Below are 13,357 nucleotides of genomic sequence, written 5' to 3'. Positions count from 1 at the left end.
TGAAAGTCAATGGGAGACGGATCAGTTTTCTATTGTGGCCTATAATACCCTGTCTTTCCATGGCTGTTTACAAAGCCACTCCTCTGGTCTTGCCCCTGCCCCTTGTGGGAGAAGGGGAGTGGCAAACGGAGAGAGGAGGAGGTGATGTGGTGCTCCGAGGGGTTAGACTAGCCTTCGGTGCTACAAGCACCTCATTAGCATAATAATAAAATGTATACTTTTTTGTAAAGGAACATCCGATTGCAGCAAGTGAGGGGTCGATGAACTTACCATGATCAACCATACCAGGCAGTATGCCTGGCTTTATAGGGTCGATCACAGTGACAAATGCTCACCAAGAAATTCACTATTAAACCGGGCACCATGCCTTGTAGGACTAGATCGGCTCTAATGCAATGAGAACTTTCACTTAGCGATTTGCTGCTTCATTCTGGAGGAAAAGTACTTTTAACCCATATGCAAATGAGGAGTTAAGTGCACCTTGGCACTCCAAGCCTCTCCGTTCACCCCCGCTTCCTCTGTCAGCCCCTACTTCTGCTTCTCAGGGCCAGGCTCCTGCATAGTCCTCCTGCTCTACAGCTCCTGGCTCTGCCAATCAAGAAAGGGAGGGCAAAGAAAGCAGGAGGGACAAGGGTGCACAAAGTGGCATAAGCCCGACCTTGTGCACTTGATCCATTTCTTGTTTGCATATGGATTAAAAGTAATTTTTCTCAGGTTCCTTCAAAAGATGTTTGGATTGGCAACAGCCTGATCAGAAAGCGTGGGAACCAGAGTTATTTAGGGATGCATGAGGTATCCTGGGAAAATAACTCTAACCGATGAGAACAGATTTTTATTAGATGGAAATGTCCTTTAAAATCCAGTATATGTCCACCTCTGAATACAATGGTACAGATACATTACGTTACTTATCTTGCACTGGTCTCGAGTTGTAGTCTGTATTATAGTCCATAGCTGAAGTGATGTCACCATGGGAATCGGCCGACAAGCTTGTTGTCAGACACCTCCCTGACACGTCATCTACGTTTTACAGTTCTTAATAGATCAGCTAGTTTTTATAATCGGATGTAAGAACAATGTAGATCACTAGTGCAAGGTCCGTGCAAGGAGCCCTGAGAGATTTGATCTCTAAGCCTAAGGGACCTTTGACACAAGCCAAGTTTTGGTTCAATTATCAGGAACGAACGTTCATACAAGCACTTGTTCCCGACCATTGGCTCGCTGATCACTCGACAAAAGAACAAACCACTCATTTGTCGGATGATCGCATATCTGACATGTGGACCGAGCAGTGTAGTGTCAGAGCTACAGAGATGCTGGGAGTCGGATCCCCGCGGGTCAGATACTGATGACCTATCTTAGGATAGGCAATCAAAATAAAGTCCTGGACAACCCCTTTAATAATTGTCATATAATTGCACTTCCAGTGGCAAATACTGAGAAGACTCAAATGTAAATGTTCTAACAAAATAATTAATAAAATGTGTTCATAAAACTGTTTATATGTAAAGATGACCATCAGCCATGCATTCAATTCGTCAGGTGCGAATGAGGATTGTTACAATACCAGAACTTGGACTTAAATTCCAATACTAAGCACAGTATCACAATTCTCGATACGGAAGCAATACTTCGCCAAGCTTCCTTACTATTAGGGTGTATTCACACGACCGTGCCGTGTGCGAAGGCTGGTGCTATATAGAAAATGCCTATTCTTGTCTGATTGCCGACAAGAATAGGACATGCTCTATATTTTTTGCGGGGCCGTGGAATGGAACAACAGATGCGGACAGCACACGTTGTGCTGTCTGCATCTTTTGCGGCCCCATTGAAATGAATGGGTCCGCACCCGTTACGCTAAATTGTGGAATGGCTGCGGACTCATTCATATGGAAATGTGAATGAGCCCTTAATGTAAGGAACATGGTGTTACCGTATTAATTTTGAACCTCCTTGTCCCTCACATAGTAAGTAACCTCATTATGTCCCTACACCTGTAGTCAATTATGTCAGGAGGTACTTGATGGGGTCACTTACTATTTTTGTGAACCACATGAAGGTACTAAAGTAATAAAACAATGTTCCTCACCTTAATAAGTGACCCCCATCATTTATCTCACATAATGGCAACACTGGGGTTCATGAGTATCACATTCCCCTATGCTGCTGGCTCTCAGAGAGGGAGCCCCCTGTTATCATGCTATGGTATGGACAGTGACAACTTAACAGCCTGGATTGGAGCTTCCTCTGACCCCAGCTGTGACGGTTCTTAGCACAGGAGTGCGCCGCAGCCCTTAATCCAACCCTCACCTGCAGCCATGCCAAAAGACGTTGCTGCAGACTAAAGACCTGCACCACCCGCCATCCAAAGACAGTGAGAGGTTAAGGGTTTAATACTAATAATATATGGCAAGAGCTTTATTATAGACATTGCTAAATGTCTGGCACTAGTTAATGGGTGGCTGTTACTTTGTGGCTGGCACTACTATTTGGCTACTGTTGTACAAAGCCATGGCGCTATTCGTTTTGGTTTTGTACAACAGTTGTCAATAGCAGTCAAACTAGCAGCCACCCACCAACTAGTGCCATCCACAAACTACCAGCCACCCATTAGGCTACTTTCACACTGGCATTTTGGCTTTACGTTTGTCAGAACCATCATGGGCTCTCACAAGCGGTCCAAAACGGATCAGTTTTGCCCTAATACATTCTGAATGGAAAAGGATCCGCTCAGAATGCATCAGTTTGCCTCTGTTCCGTCTCCATTTCGCTTTCGAGCGTTTAGGTGTCCGTCTGACGAAACTGAGCCAATGTAAGTCAATGGGGACGAATCAGTTTTCTCTGACACAATCTGGCACAATAGAAAACGGATCCGTCCTCCATTGACTTTCAATGGTCTTCAAGACGGATCAGTCTTGGTCATGTTAAAGATAATACAAACAGATCCGTTCTGAACGGATACAGACGGTTGTATTATCTGAACGGTTCAGTCTGTGCAGATCCATGATGGATCCGCACCAAACGCAAGTGTGAAAGTGGCCTTAACTAGTGCCAGCCATTTAACATAATAGTTCCAGTCCCTGCTTTCCTCACCATCTCCCATGCACCACCAGGTCTTACTTCTTTCTGTCCTTCTCGCTCATTCTATTCAACTGCAGCCTCTATCCTCTTCACTGCCCCGTTGTCTTTCTGCGCATCTCTCATGCTCCGCCCCTTCCTTCTGGTCCCTCTGTCTTCACCTTCCCCATCTCCTGCAGCCTGCTCCTGAAGGTTCCTTTTGGCAACCACTTCCTCCCCTCGCTGGCCTCCGATCCAGAAGACACTGGGGGCCAGCAAGAGGAGGAAGTCGTGGGAGGGAGGGCAGCTTGAACTCCTGAACTCGACCCAGTCACTCACCAGCTGCTGGCAGGGAAAAAGTCGGTGGAGTAGATTCCAGGCTCTGCCTACAGTAGAAGAATGCCAGAATATCATGAATCCACTCTAAGCCTATCCAGTAAACTTGCACCGAATGATGGTTGTATTTCCCAGACTGAACACTGCTCCTCTGCACTGACCTCACAGAATCACAATGACTTATGATGCTGTGTGTTTGTCTGACGATAGGTCTTCTGTACGGTACTCACAGCATTATGTCAACACCGCACAGAAGACCCACAACCAGACACAAACACGCAGCATCACAAATCATTAGGATACTGTGCATTCGGTTCAGAGAAGCAGTGTTCAGTCTGGGAAATACAGCCGTCACACACAGCGTGTTTACCAGACTTCCTGCGCTCATGTGAATTTGGCCTAAGATTAATTCTTGATTTTCGAGGACTACCTAACTAATGACCTATCCTTAAGATGGACCAGTGGGGGTCCATCTACCAGCTTTGACACCATAACCGGGCACTGAAACTACCCATCTTTAGGATGGGACATCAATATCAGATTGGCAGATCTGACTCCTGATAACCCCGCTAATCCACCAGTTTGGCACAGGCACCACGTAGTGGCCTGCCTGGTTACTGCACCACTGCTTCCACGGAAGTGAATGGGAGCACTGCTCTAACCTGCCGTGGTCACTACACAGTTTATGGAGAGGAGTACTTGTGTCTAGGTCTGGCACCAAAAGAGCTGATTGGTGGAGAGTCAGGAGTCGGATCCCTGCCAGTCTGATACTGATGACCCATCCTGAAGCTAGGTCATCAGTATGTTAGTCCTAGAAAAACCCTCGAAGAATGCCAAGAAGCGTCAGTATTTGTGTATGCAGAGTCCGTGCAGTAACCACGTGCTTTCCAGAAAGTGCTAGGACAAGGCAAGTCTTAATGTAACGTATACATGGAAGACAATTCGTACTTACTTTAACTACACAGCTTTCTGTCTTCATGGCAGATCCAGATAAGCACACGGTTTCTTGGTTTAAGCACAATCTGGCACAGCTGTTGTATGTCTGCAAAAAAATGGGTCAGGAATTACTCAGTTATAGCAAACCGTGTGCCCTTCAAGAGAGACATCCCTTAGACTGCTGCATATCACTATATATGACATGAGTAAGGTAGAGGCCTTGCACTGGAACATCTGGGCACCACCATTTCTCCTCAGACTGGAGCTCCAGGGTGACTTGTGGACAGGCGACCCTAAGATTTCAAAGGTGCGCTGCCCGTCACACCTCATGACAGTAAATGCGATCAAGAAGAAATCCAGCAGGTTTGGATTACGGATGACTGTCATGTTTCCATCACGGCAACTTACAGGCCACAACATGACCACATTCATTATTACTAGTTGTGGTGTAGCAGAAGGACATTACAATCTTAAAGGGGTTTTCAGAGATATTAATACTGATGACCTATATTCTGGATAGGTCATGAGTCTCTGATCGGTGGGGGTCCGACAACCGGGAGTTGCGTGCACTGCCTTCCCTAGGCCGAGTGACGCCACATTCATCGGTCACGTGGCCTAGGTGCAGTTCAACCCCATTGAAGTGAACGTGGCTGAGCTGCGATACTATACAACGCACGGCGCTGATGCCTTCTCAAAGAGCTGATCGGCGGGAGCTCAGGGTGTCAGTATTAGCGTCCATTCACACATCCGTGTGTGTTTTGCGGATCCACAAAACACGGACAGCGGCAATGTGCGCTCCGCATTTTGAGGACCGCACATTGCCGGCACTAAGAGAATATGCCTATTCTTGTCCGCTATTGCGGACAAGAATAGGACATGTTCTATTTTTTTCAGGATTGGAATTCCGGTCGGGGCCGCACGTTGCAAAATGGGGCCGCAAAATGCGGAATGGAATTGCAGATGTGTGAATGGAGCCTTAGGATTAGTCATCAGTATCTGAGGATAGGTCATCAGTTGTTAAATCACAGAAAAACTCTTTACACGGGCCGAGAATCCGCCAGATAATTATTAATGAGGAACGCTCGTTAGCAATTATCTGGCGGTGTAAAGGTGTCACCCAATGCCCGATGAATGAACAAAACACTCGTTCGTCGGGTAATTGGATCGTTTGTGTAGGCACGTAAATCATTTTTGCCAGCAGCAGATCGTGCCATCTAAACAGGCTCTGCTGCTGGCATATGAGTCTGTATGGGAACGAGCTATGGCATTAGTGATTGCTCCTCCTCATACTGTGGAGGAGATCTCAGGCAGGGGATTGCTGGGAAGGAACGGTTTCCTCCTGACAATCGCCTGCTGAACTGTCCAGTCTCTGTGTGGCACTAGCCTTAAAGAAGGAACAGAAGGGCTGGTGCCTCATGACTAACATGTCTGCACTTGCCAACAGTGCAGTCACCCGCTAAGTGCATGGCTTATGGCCGGAATATATCCAGGCAACATTTAGTAAATTAGTGAGATGTGTTCATCTAACACTAACCAGTTCATTTTCTACCTCCATATATTCAAAATGCCCCTTGTAACTTGATTTATAACAGACACAACTTGTGCTAATGTCCATCATTTGTTAAAGCAAAATTCATCATTTTTTATCTGTCTGCCCATTCATCCATAATTGACAATGTAACCGACACTGCAAATAAAGGAGTAGGTATGGAAGGGAAGGAGAAGAAGCGCTGTGAGCATGTGCGTCCTTTAATACAAGACCCCACTAAAGGACGCGATCAACAGCAACTGAATATCGGAAGAGATTTGCCTCAGGGTGCGATGATAACTTTAGAATAAGACCGTTTTGATAAATGGTGGTATTTGGGGAAAGTGATATAACAGCGATATCTGTTGCGTGGGATACATTTATATTAGGCTACTTTCACACTAGCGTTTTTCTTTTCTCGTCGCCAAGTTCCGTCCTAGGGGCTCAAATCCGGAAAATAACTGATCAGTTTTATCCCTATGCATTCTGAATGGAGAGCAATCCGTTCAGGATGCATCCAGTTCAGTCTTTTTTACTGATCAGGCTTTTCAGAAAACCGTAGCATGTTGTTTTTTTTACATCCGGCCAAAAATACGGAACACTTTGACTGAACGCCGATCCGGCATTTTTCCCGTTGACTTGCATTAATGCCGGATCCGGCGCAGTGTGTCCCGGCAAACTGGATCCGGCTTTTGCATGTTAAACGCGAAAAATGTGCAAAAAGAGTTAAAGTCCATAAATGGCGGATCCGTTTTTTCATTGTGATCAGAATCCTGATCAGGATTAAAATGTAATCCATTTTCACACGTTTTTCCGGATCCTGCGGGCAGTTCTGGCGACGGAATTGCCCGTCGGATTCAAACAATGCTAGTGTGAAAGTAGCCTTAGTGGCACAACCCCTTTTAGATTCGGCACTCATTGCTAGTTAAAAGGACTTTCCACTTGGAACCAAATTTTTTACGGTACAAATTAATTTATGACGTTATTACGCGAAGTCTAGTGAGACTTCGCAAAGCAATAACTTCGGCTCATCAGAGCCAATACATTCTAATACTGTACGGAGCTCCTGCTCCAGACAGTATTGGAATTAAGTTTTATGCGAATCGACTTTAGAGGTTTCATCCGAAGTCGATTCGCTCATCCCTAATAGTGATCCATTCTGCACTACAAGTGAAATTGTATGTTACATCCAAGGCCTAGGTCAACAAAACGGAGTTTGCACAAACCATCAGAAGGCGCTTTCACGATAAGAATAACGCCAGGCCACATGTTCCTCGTGCTAACATGCTATCATGGTCTGCAGCATCTCCAGACTAGTCTCCCATCAAGTCCATCTGGGACTTCATTTGTCAGCAATGGCAAAGGGAGCAGCCAGCAGCGGATCTTGATGATTTGCGTGCCCCAGTGCATTAAGTGTGGCAGAACATTCTTCAGACAACCATTATTCTCACCGATCGCATACCAAGCCATGGAAGTGTTTGTAGGTCTGCGGTTGGTGCTCATATTTGATAATTAATAAATCGAGATGTTCTGAATACTTTGTTTCCACTTTTATAATTTACATATCATTAACATGTCTATCGATCCTGTGGTTTCCATAATTCCACAACTTTTCCTTCATGGTGTTGCAATTTCAAATGTTGAGGAGTATATTATAAAAAAAGAAGGACACAAGTATCTAATGTTAGGTACAGAGCAGGGGTACAGCCCAGCTTAGGCAGTGCACGTGTTAAAACTTACCAGAGATGCACAATATCCCCCAAAATCTGAATGCCCATTCATGGCCTGATGGTGGCCCAGGCAGATGGTCCCAATACCCTCAATGCCACTTATCTCAAGGAGGCAATAAAACTAGACAAGTAAAAAATTTATCCTTACTACTTTAACCCTGGCATTGGCAGACAGGTGAACAAAAAATTAGATGGTAGACCAGAACCGACACAAATATGTATAGCTTGCTTGACATGACCCACAAGCAGAACCCACCGCAATATAGTCCTGAAACCAGTGTAAAGAGTTCAGTGCCCATGAAATATACATTTCAGACAAAACCTTTACTTACCGATCGAGTGAAGAACAGCCAACAATTGTGCTGTTGGTAGATGAATATCAGAGCTATAAATTGTAACAAATTACAGCAAATAGGAATGAGAAGGCATCCAGGAGGTATTCCAAGCACGGGGTTAGGGTGTTGGGGAATTCTGGCCTGCAGCCCATTCTCCTTGTGCGACAGACTTTCAGCATGAGAAGCCTTGTTATTATTATACAGGGCATTTCCTGGGCACCAAGGGTCTGATATATGGATTACAAGCTTTGCTTCTGTACACTAAAAAGTAAGCCAACTCTAGCTACTGTCAGGATCTTTCTCGTTATAAAAAAAAAAAGTTAAAATAAATATTATATAGAGCAAAAAGCATAATTTATTATCATTTTTCCAGGGTTTTCCAGGACTTTCTTCTCTTAAATAACCGTAACCCACCACCCCAGCTAGCTGCTCCCCATGAGCTCCATGGATCCTGGGTTGTCTTCACCAGATTTCAGTTCCCACATAGAATGTTCCTGCACAGATGGGATCACATGCACCACAGTTATGAATGACTGGCCTCAGCTCTGACATGTCCTTCAAGTGGTACATGACCGAGCAGTGAAGGTGCGCTTGGGGGCACGTCATCACCAAGGCTAGTCATTGGCTGCAGCAGTGCATGCGACAAAGTCCGTCCAGAAATTTACAGGATGGGGAACTGAAGACAATTGAATGAACCCAAGGAACTGCACACAGCAGCGGGGAGCAGGGCAGTATGAATTATTCACCAGGTACAACATGCTGCTATTGAAAGTTTAAAAAGTTCAAATAGCTGGATGACCCCTTTAGAGTGAATGTCGATCTTTCAACACAATTTTGGTACATAGGTCATATGCAATGAGGTATCCCCTGAGAAAGCAGAAGACAAGCATTTCCAGCAAGTCTCCACTTCAGGCTGGGGCCCTTAAGAGTCAGTACTCTTCCAAGGCACAGCCAGAATCCTACCCTGTACTGATAGGGGCAAACACCCCGAAACAGCTGTCTACAGATGAATATCTGGCCTGGCTATTTTACCCTCGTCAAATCCCAAGGCTTGTTAAAAAGCTGGATTGTGACTCAAAAGGGAACCACTTCCACAAAATGGTGCTAGTGAGATGGTTCTCTTTTTTTTAGGCGATACCTCTTTGACTTATTGGCAATGCTCCATGGTAAAACAATGTACAATTACTTCCAGTACCCACTCAGGGCTGATCCCCTTAAGGAGAGCCAAGTACCCTGCCTAAGCTGCTAAATAGGCCAGAAATTATTTGCCAATTATTTTTCTATTTTATACATACAGTTGCAAGAAAGAGTATGTGAACCCTTTGGAATGATATGGATTTCTGCACAAATTGATCATAAAATGTGATCTGATCTTCATCTAAGTTACAACAGTAGACAATCACAGTCTGCTTAAACTAATAACACACAAAGAATTTAATGTTAGCATGTTGTTATTGAGCACACCATGTAAACATTCACAGTGCAGGAGGAAAAAGTATGTGAACCCCTAGACTAATGACATCTCTAAGAGTTAATTTGAGTGAGATGTCAGCCAACTGGAGTCCAATCAATGAGATGAGATTGGAGGTGTTGGTTACAGCTGCGCTGCGCTGCCCTATAAAAAAAACACACACCAGTTCTGGGTTTGCTTTTCACAAGAAGCATTGCCTGATGTGAATGATGCCTCGCACAAAAGAGCTCTCAAAAGACCTACGATTAAGAATTATGGACTTGCCTAAAGTTGGAAAGGGTTATAAAAGTATCTCCAAAAGCCTTGCTGTTCATCAGTCCACGGTAAGACAAATTGTCTATAAATGGAGAAAGTTCAGCACTGCTGCTACTCTCCCTAGGAGTGGCCGTCCTGTAAAGATGTCTGCAAGAGCACAGCTCAGACTGCTCAATGAGGTGAAGAAGAATCCGAGAGTGTCAGCTAAAGACTTACAAAAGTCTCTGGCATATGCTAACATCCCTGTTAGCGAATCTACGATACGTAAAACACTAAACAAGAATGGATTTCATGGGAGGATACCACAGAGGAAGCCACTGCTGTCCCAAAAACATTGCTGCACGTTTACAATTTGCACAAGAGCACCTGGATGTTCCACAGCAGCACTGGCAAAATATTCTGTGGACAGATGAAACCAAAGTCGAGTTGTTTGGAAGAAACACACAACACTATGTGTGGAGAAAAAGAGGCACAGCACACCAACCTCAAAACCTCATCTCAACTGTGAAGTATGGTGGTGAGGGCATCATGGTTTGGGGCTGCTTTGCTGCGTCAGGGCCTGGACAGATTGCCATCATTGAAGGAAAAATCTATTCCCAAGTTTATCAAGACATTTTGCAGGAGAACTTAAGGCCATCTGTCCACCAGCTGAAGCTCAACAGAAGATGGGTGTTGCAACAGGACAACAACCCAAAGCATAGAAGTAAATCAACAACAGAATGGCTTAAACAGAAGAAAATACACCTTCTGGAGTGGTCCAGTCAGAGTCCTGACCTCAACCCGATTGAGATGCTGTGGCATGACCTCAAGAAAGCGATTCACACCAGACATCCCAAGAATATTGCTGAACTGAAACAGTTCTGTAAAGAAGAATGGTCAAGAATTACTCCTGACCGTTGTGCACGTCTGATCTGCAACTACAGGAAAGGTTTGGTTGAAGTTATTGCTGCCAAAGGAGGTTCAACCAGTTATTAAATCCAAGGGTTCACATACTTTTTCCACCTGCACTGTGAATGTTTACATGGTGTGTTCAATAAAAACATTGTAACACTTAATTCTTTGTGTGTTATTAGTTTAAGCAGACTGTGATTGTCTATTGCTGTGACTTAGATGAAGATCAGATCACATTTTATGACCAATTTGTGCAGAAATCCATATCATTCCAAAGGGTTCACATACTTTTTCTTGCAACTGTATATAATCAGTTACAGCTTTGTCTGTAAAGGTGCTCATTCATCTAGGTCATATAAATAATAATAATGTGTGAAATAAACTATTTATGTTAGATTGGAGCATCAGAGGTTGAGGGGATGCAACATCTATTGTCTGCCTCTTACAATGCAGCTTTAACACCTCTCCCGAGGAAGTTTAATCGCACCTAATAGCTTTAATCATGCAAATGCAATTAACACATTACCTCCAGTGTTTAATGTGGGAGAATTCTCACTCAAGCAATTTTAAAAGTGAGAAAGCCAGTCGGATGACTAGCAGAACGTCTCCAAAAAAAAATGTCTCCAGCTGCTCTGACGGTCACTGATTATTAACATTCGGTTTCCTGCCACCAGTAGGGGGAGCTTAGGGTTGCATGCGGTCTATTCATTGACTTCAATAATAAAAGTACCGTAGTATATAATAGGCTCCCCCTAGTGGCAGCTGCAGGTAGGCAGAAATTAGTCATTTACATCTACGGCGTCCTCTATCTAATCTATCGCTCTCTCTCTACACACACACAGATTTGAAGCTATGAATCAAATTATGCTTGCTTTCACACAGCTAGTGTTTGGTCAATGTCCGGTTATTGATCAGATTTCCAATGGTGATTGTGACCCAAAACCAGGAATTGAGGCTAAACTTAGATAAGGTATCATGGAAACATTTGCACCTGTTCTGTGCTTTTGACCAGATTGTGATGGAAATCACTGATCAAAACCTGACTGTGTGAAAGCAGCATAAGGCTACGTTCACACTTGCGCTGTTTTCCAGTACTGAGATCCGGCAGAGGATCTCAATACCGGGAAGAAACGTTTCCGTTTAGTCCTCATGCATTCTGAATGGAAAGAGATTCGTTCCGTCAGCATTCCGATGTTTTCCGTTCCGGCAGCATTCCGTTTTGTGACCGGACACAAAACTGCAAAAAGACGGATCTGTCACCCATTGACTTTCAATGTATTTAGGGACGATCCGTTTTTTTTCCGTTCCGATTTCACACAACTGCATCCTAACGGAACGGATGCATCCTGATGTACAAAATCAAAAGGGATCAATTTAAATCCAGTATTGAGATCTCAATGCCGGAATTAACAACGCAAGTGTGAAAGTAGCCTAAGAAATGAATCCACATTTAATGCTGGAGCTGATAGGTGATCACAGAAGACGAGATCCATCAACAGCCTACAAGGAGGACCCAAAACATTGGCTGATCCGGGGAGTAATGGTCTTCTGTATTTCGGACCAAGAGAAGGCTCGATGGGCTTCTTAAAATTGTACCTACACTTCTCAAGTTCCTACTAGACCTTTCCTGTAGACTAGCTGGTACTTCTGGCATATTGGCTCTTTAAATGAAGCGACAAGAACGCCTCATAGAGATAAAGGAAACCCATTACAGCTTCAGCCTCCTCGTCACATAAAAGGATGGGGGCTCTGTCGCTGCGCAGCTAGAGATCTGCTATGCTAACAAACACAAATACCGATTTCATGTAATGACTTTGGCCGAGCTGCCTATAATTTTGAATGTATTTTCAATTTTCGGAGAGCTGCTGGGGCAAAAACATTGCTAAGCTTCATTTTATTTTTTGTCCTTTTACAATACACGCTCAATGACACAAGATTATCAAACACAGTAATGGCTAATCAATAGAGGGTTTACTTGTCACGGGAAACATATAACACACTAAAAGCAATTGATCACTGGAGTCTCACTCATTTACCAGCAGACAGAGAAAAAGACACCAGAACGGCAGAGATGAAACACCAAACGTACTCCAACAAAAGTCATATACAAGACGGAGCTTATAGACCTCAAACACATCAATTATAAGGAGGCATGGGCTGTGCAGGAAAGATTAGATAGACTGCACAGGATAGATAGATAGATAGATAGATAGATAGATGTGAAGGTATGTACGATATAGACCAGGCATGCTCAACCTGCGGCCCTCCAGCTGTTGCAAAACTACAGCTCCCATCTTCCCGGACAGCCTACAGCTATCAGCCTATAGAAGCCCATGGTGGGAGTTGTAGTTTTACAACAGCTGGAGGGCCGCAGGTTGAGCATGCCTGATATAGACGGTCGAGTCACATTATTATGACCATTAGCTAATATACAGTCACCTCCATGTGCAGCACGGACAGCAGCTAGACGGACTAGGAGTGACTCAGTAAGGTCCTGGTAGGTTGTCCCAGGTATCTGGAGCCATTTTGACTGCATAGCATCCCACAGGTTAAGGAGGGTGCGTGGTGGAGGGTCCACAGAGCGAACACGACCATTGAGGTGGTCCCACAGATGCTCAATTGGGAATTAGGGGGGCAGGGTAGTACTTGGAAGTATTGGCCATGCTCTTCTAACCACTGACGGACATTTCTAGCAATGTGACACGTCGCATTGTTTTGCCTGAAGATCCCAACCACCCCTGGGAAGACAATCGGCATGTATGGGTTTACGTGATCTGCATGGATGGATTCATACCCAAATCGTTTGAGAGAGCCTTCT

The 13,357-nt window shown here is 44.4% G+C and overlaps 1 protein-coding gene across 1 annotated transcript in view; it reads right to left on the bottom strand.

Moving 5' to 3' along the window:
- BTRC (beta-transducin repeat containing E3 ubiquitin protein ligase) overlaps positions 1-13,357 on the bottom strand; it is a 141,689-nt gene that overhangs the window by 35,392 nt on the left and 92,940 nt on the right. Inside the window, exon 3 of the mRNA XM_044299695.1 lies at positions 4,346-4,435. Within this exon, the coding sequence (XP_044155630.1) occupies positions 4,346-4,435 (90 nt within the window). The remainder of the gene's footprint in view (positions 1-4,345; positions 4,436-13,357) is intronic.

The sequence above is a fragment of the Bufo gargarizans genome, chromosome 6, assembly GCF_014858855.1.
Source record: "Bufo gargarizans isolate SCDJY-AF-19 chromosome 6, ASM1485885v1, whole genome shotgun sequence".
In the NCBI taxonomy this organism is placed as follows: domain Eukaryota; kingdom Metazoa; phylum Chordata; class Amphibia; order Anura; family Bufonidae; genus Bufo; species Bufo gargarizans.
Note: the sequence above shows the minus strand (reverse complement) of the source record. Positions and strands in the feature narration are given on the sequence as shown.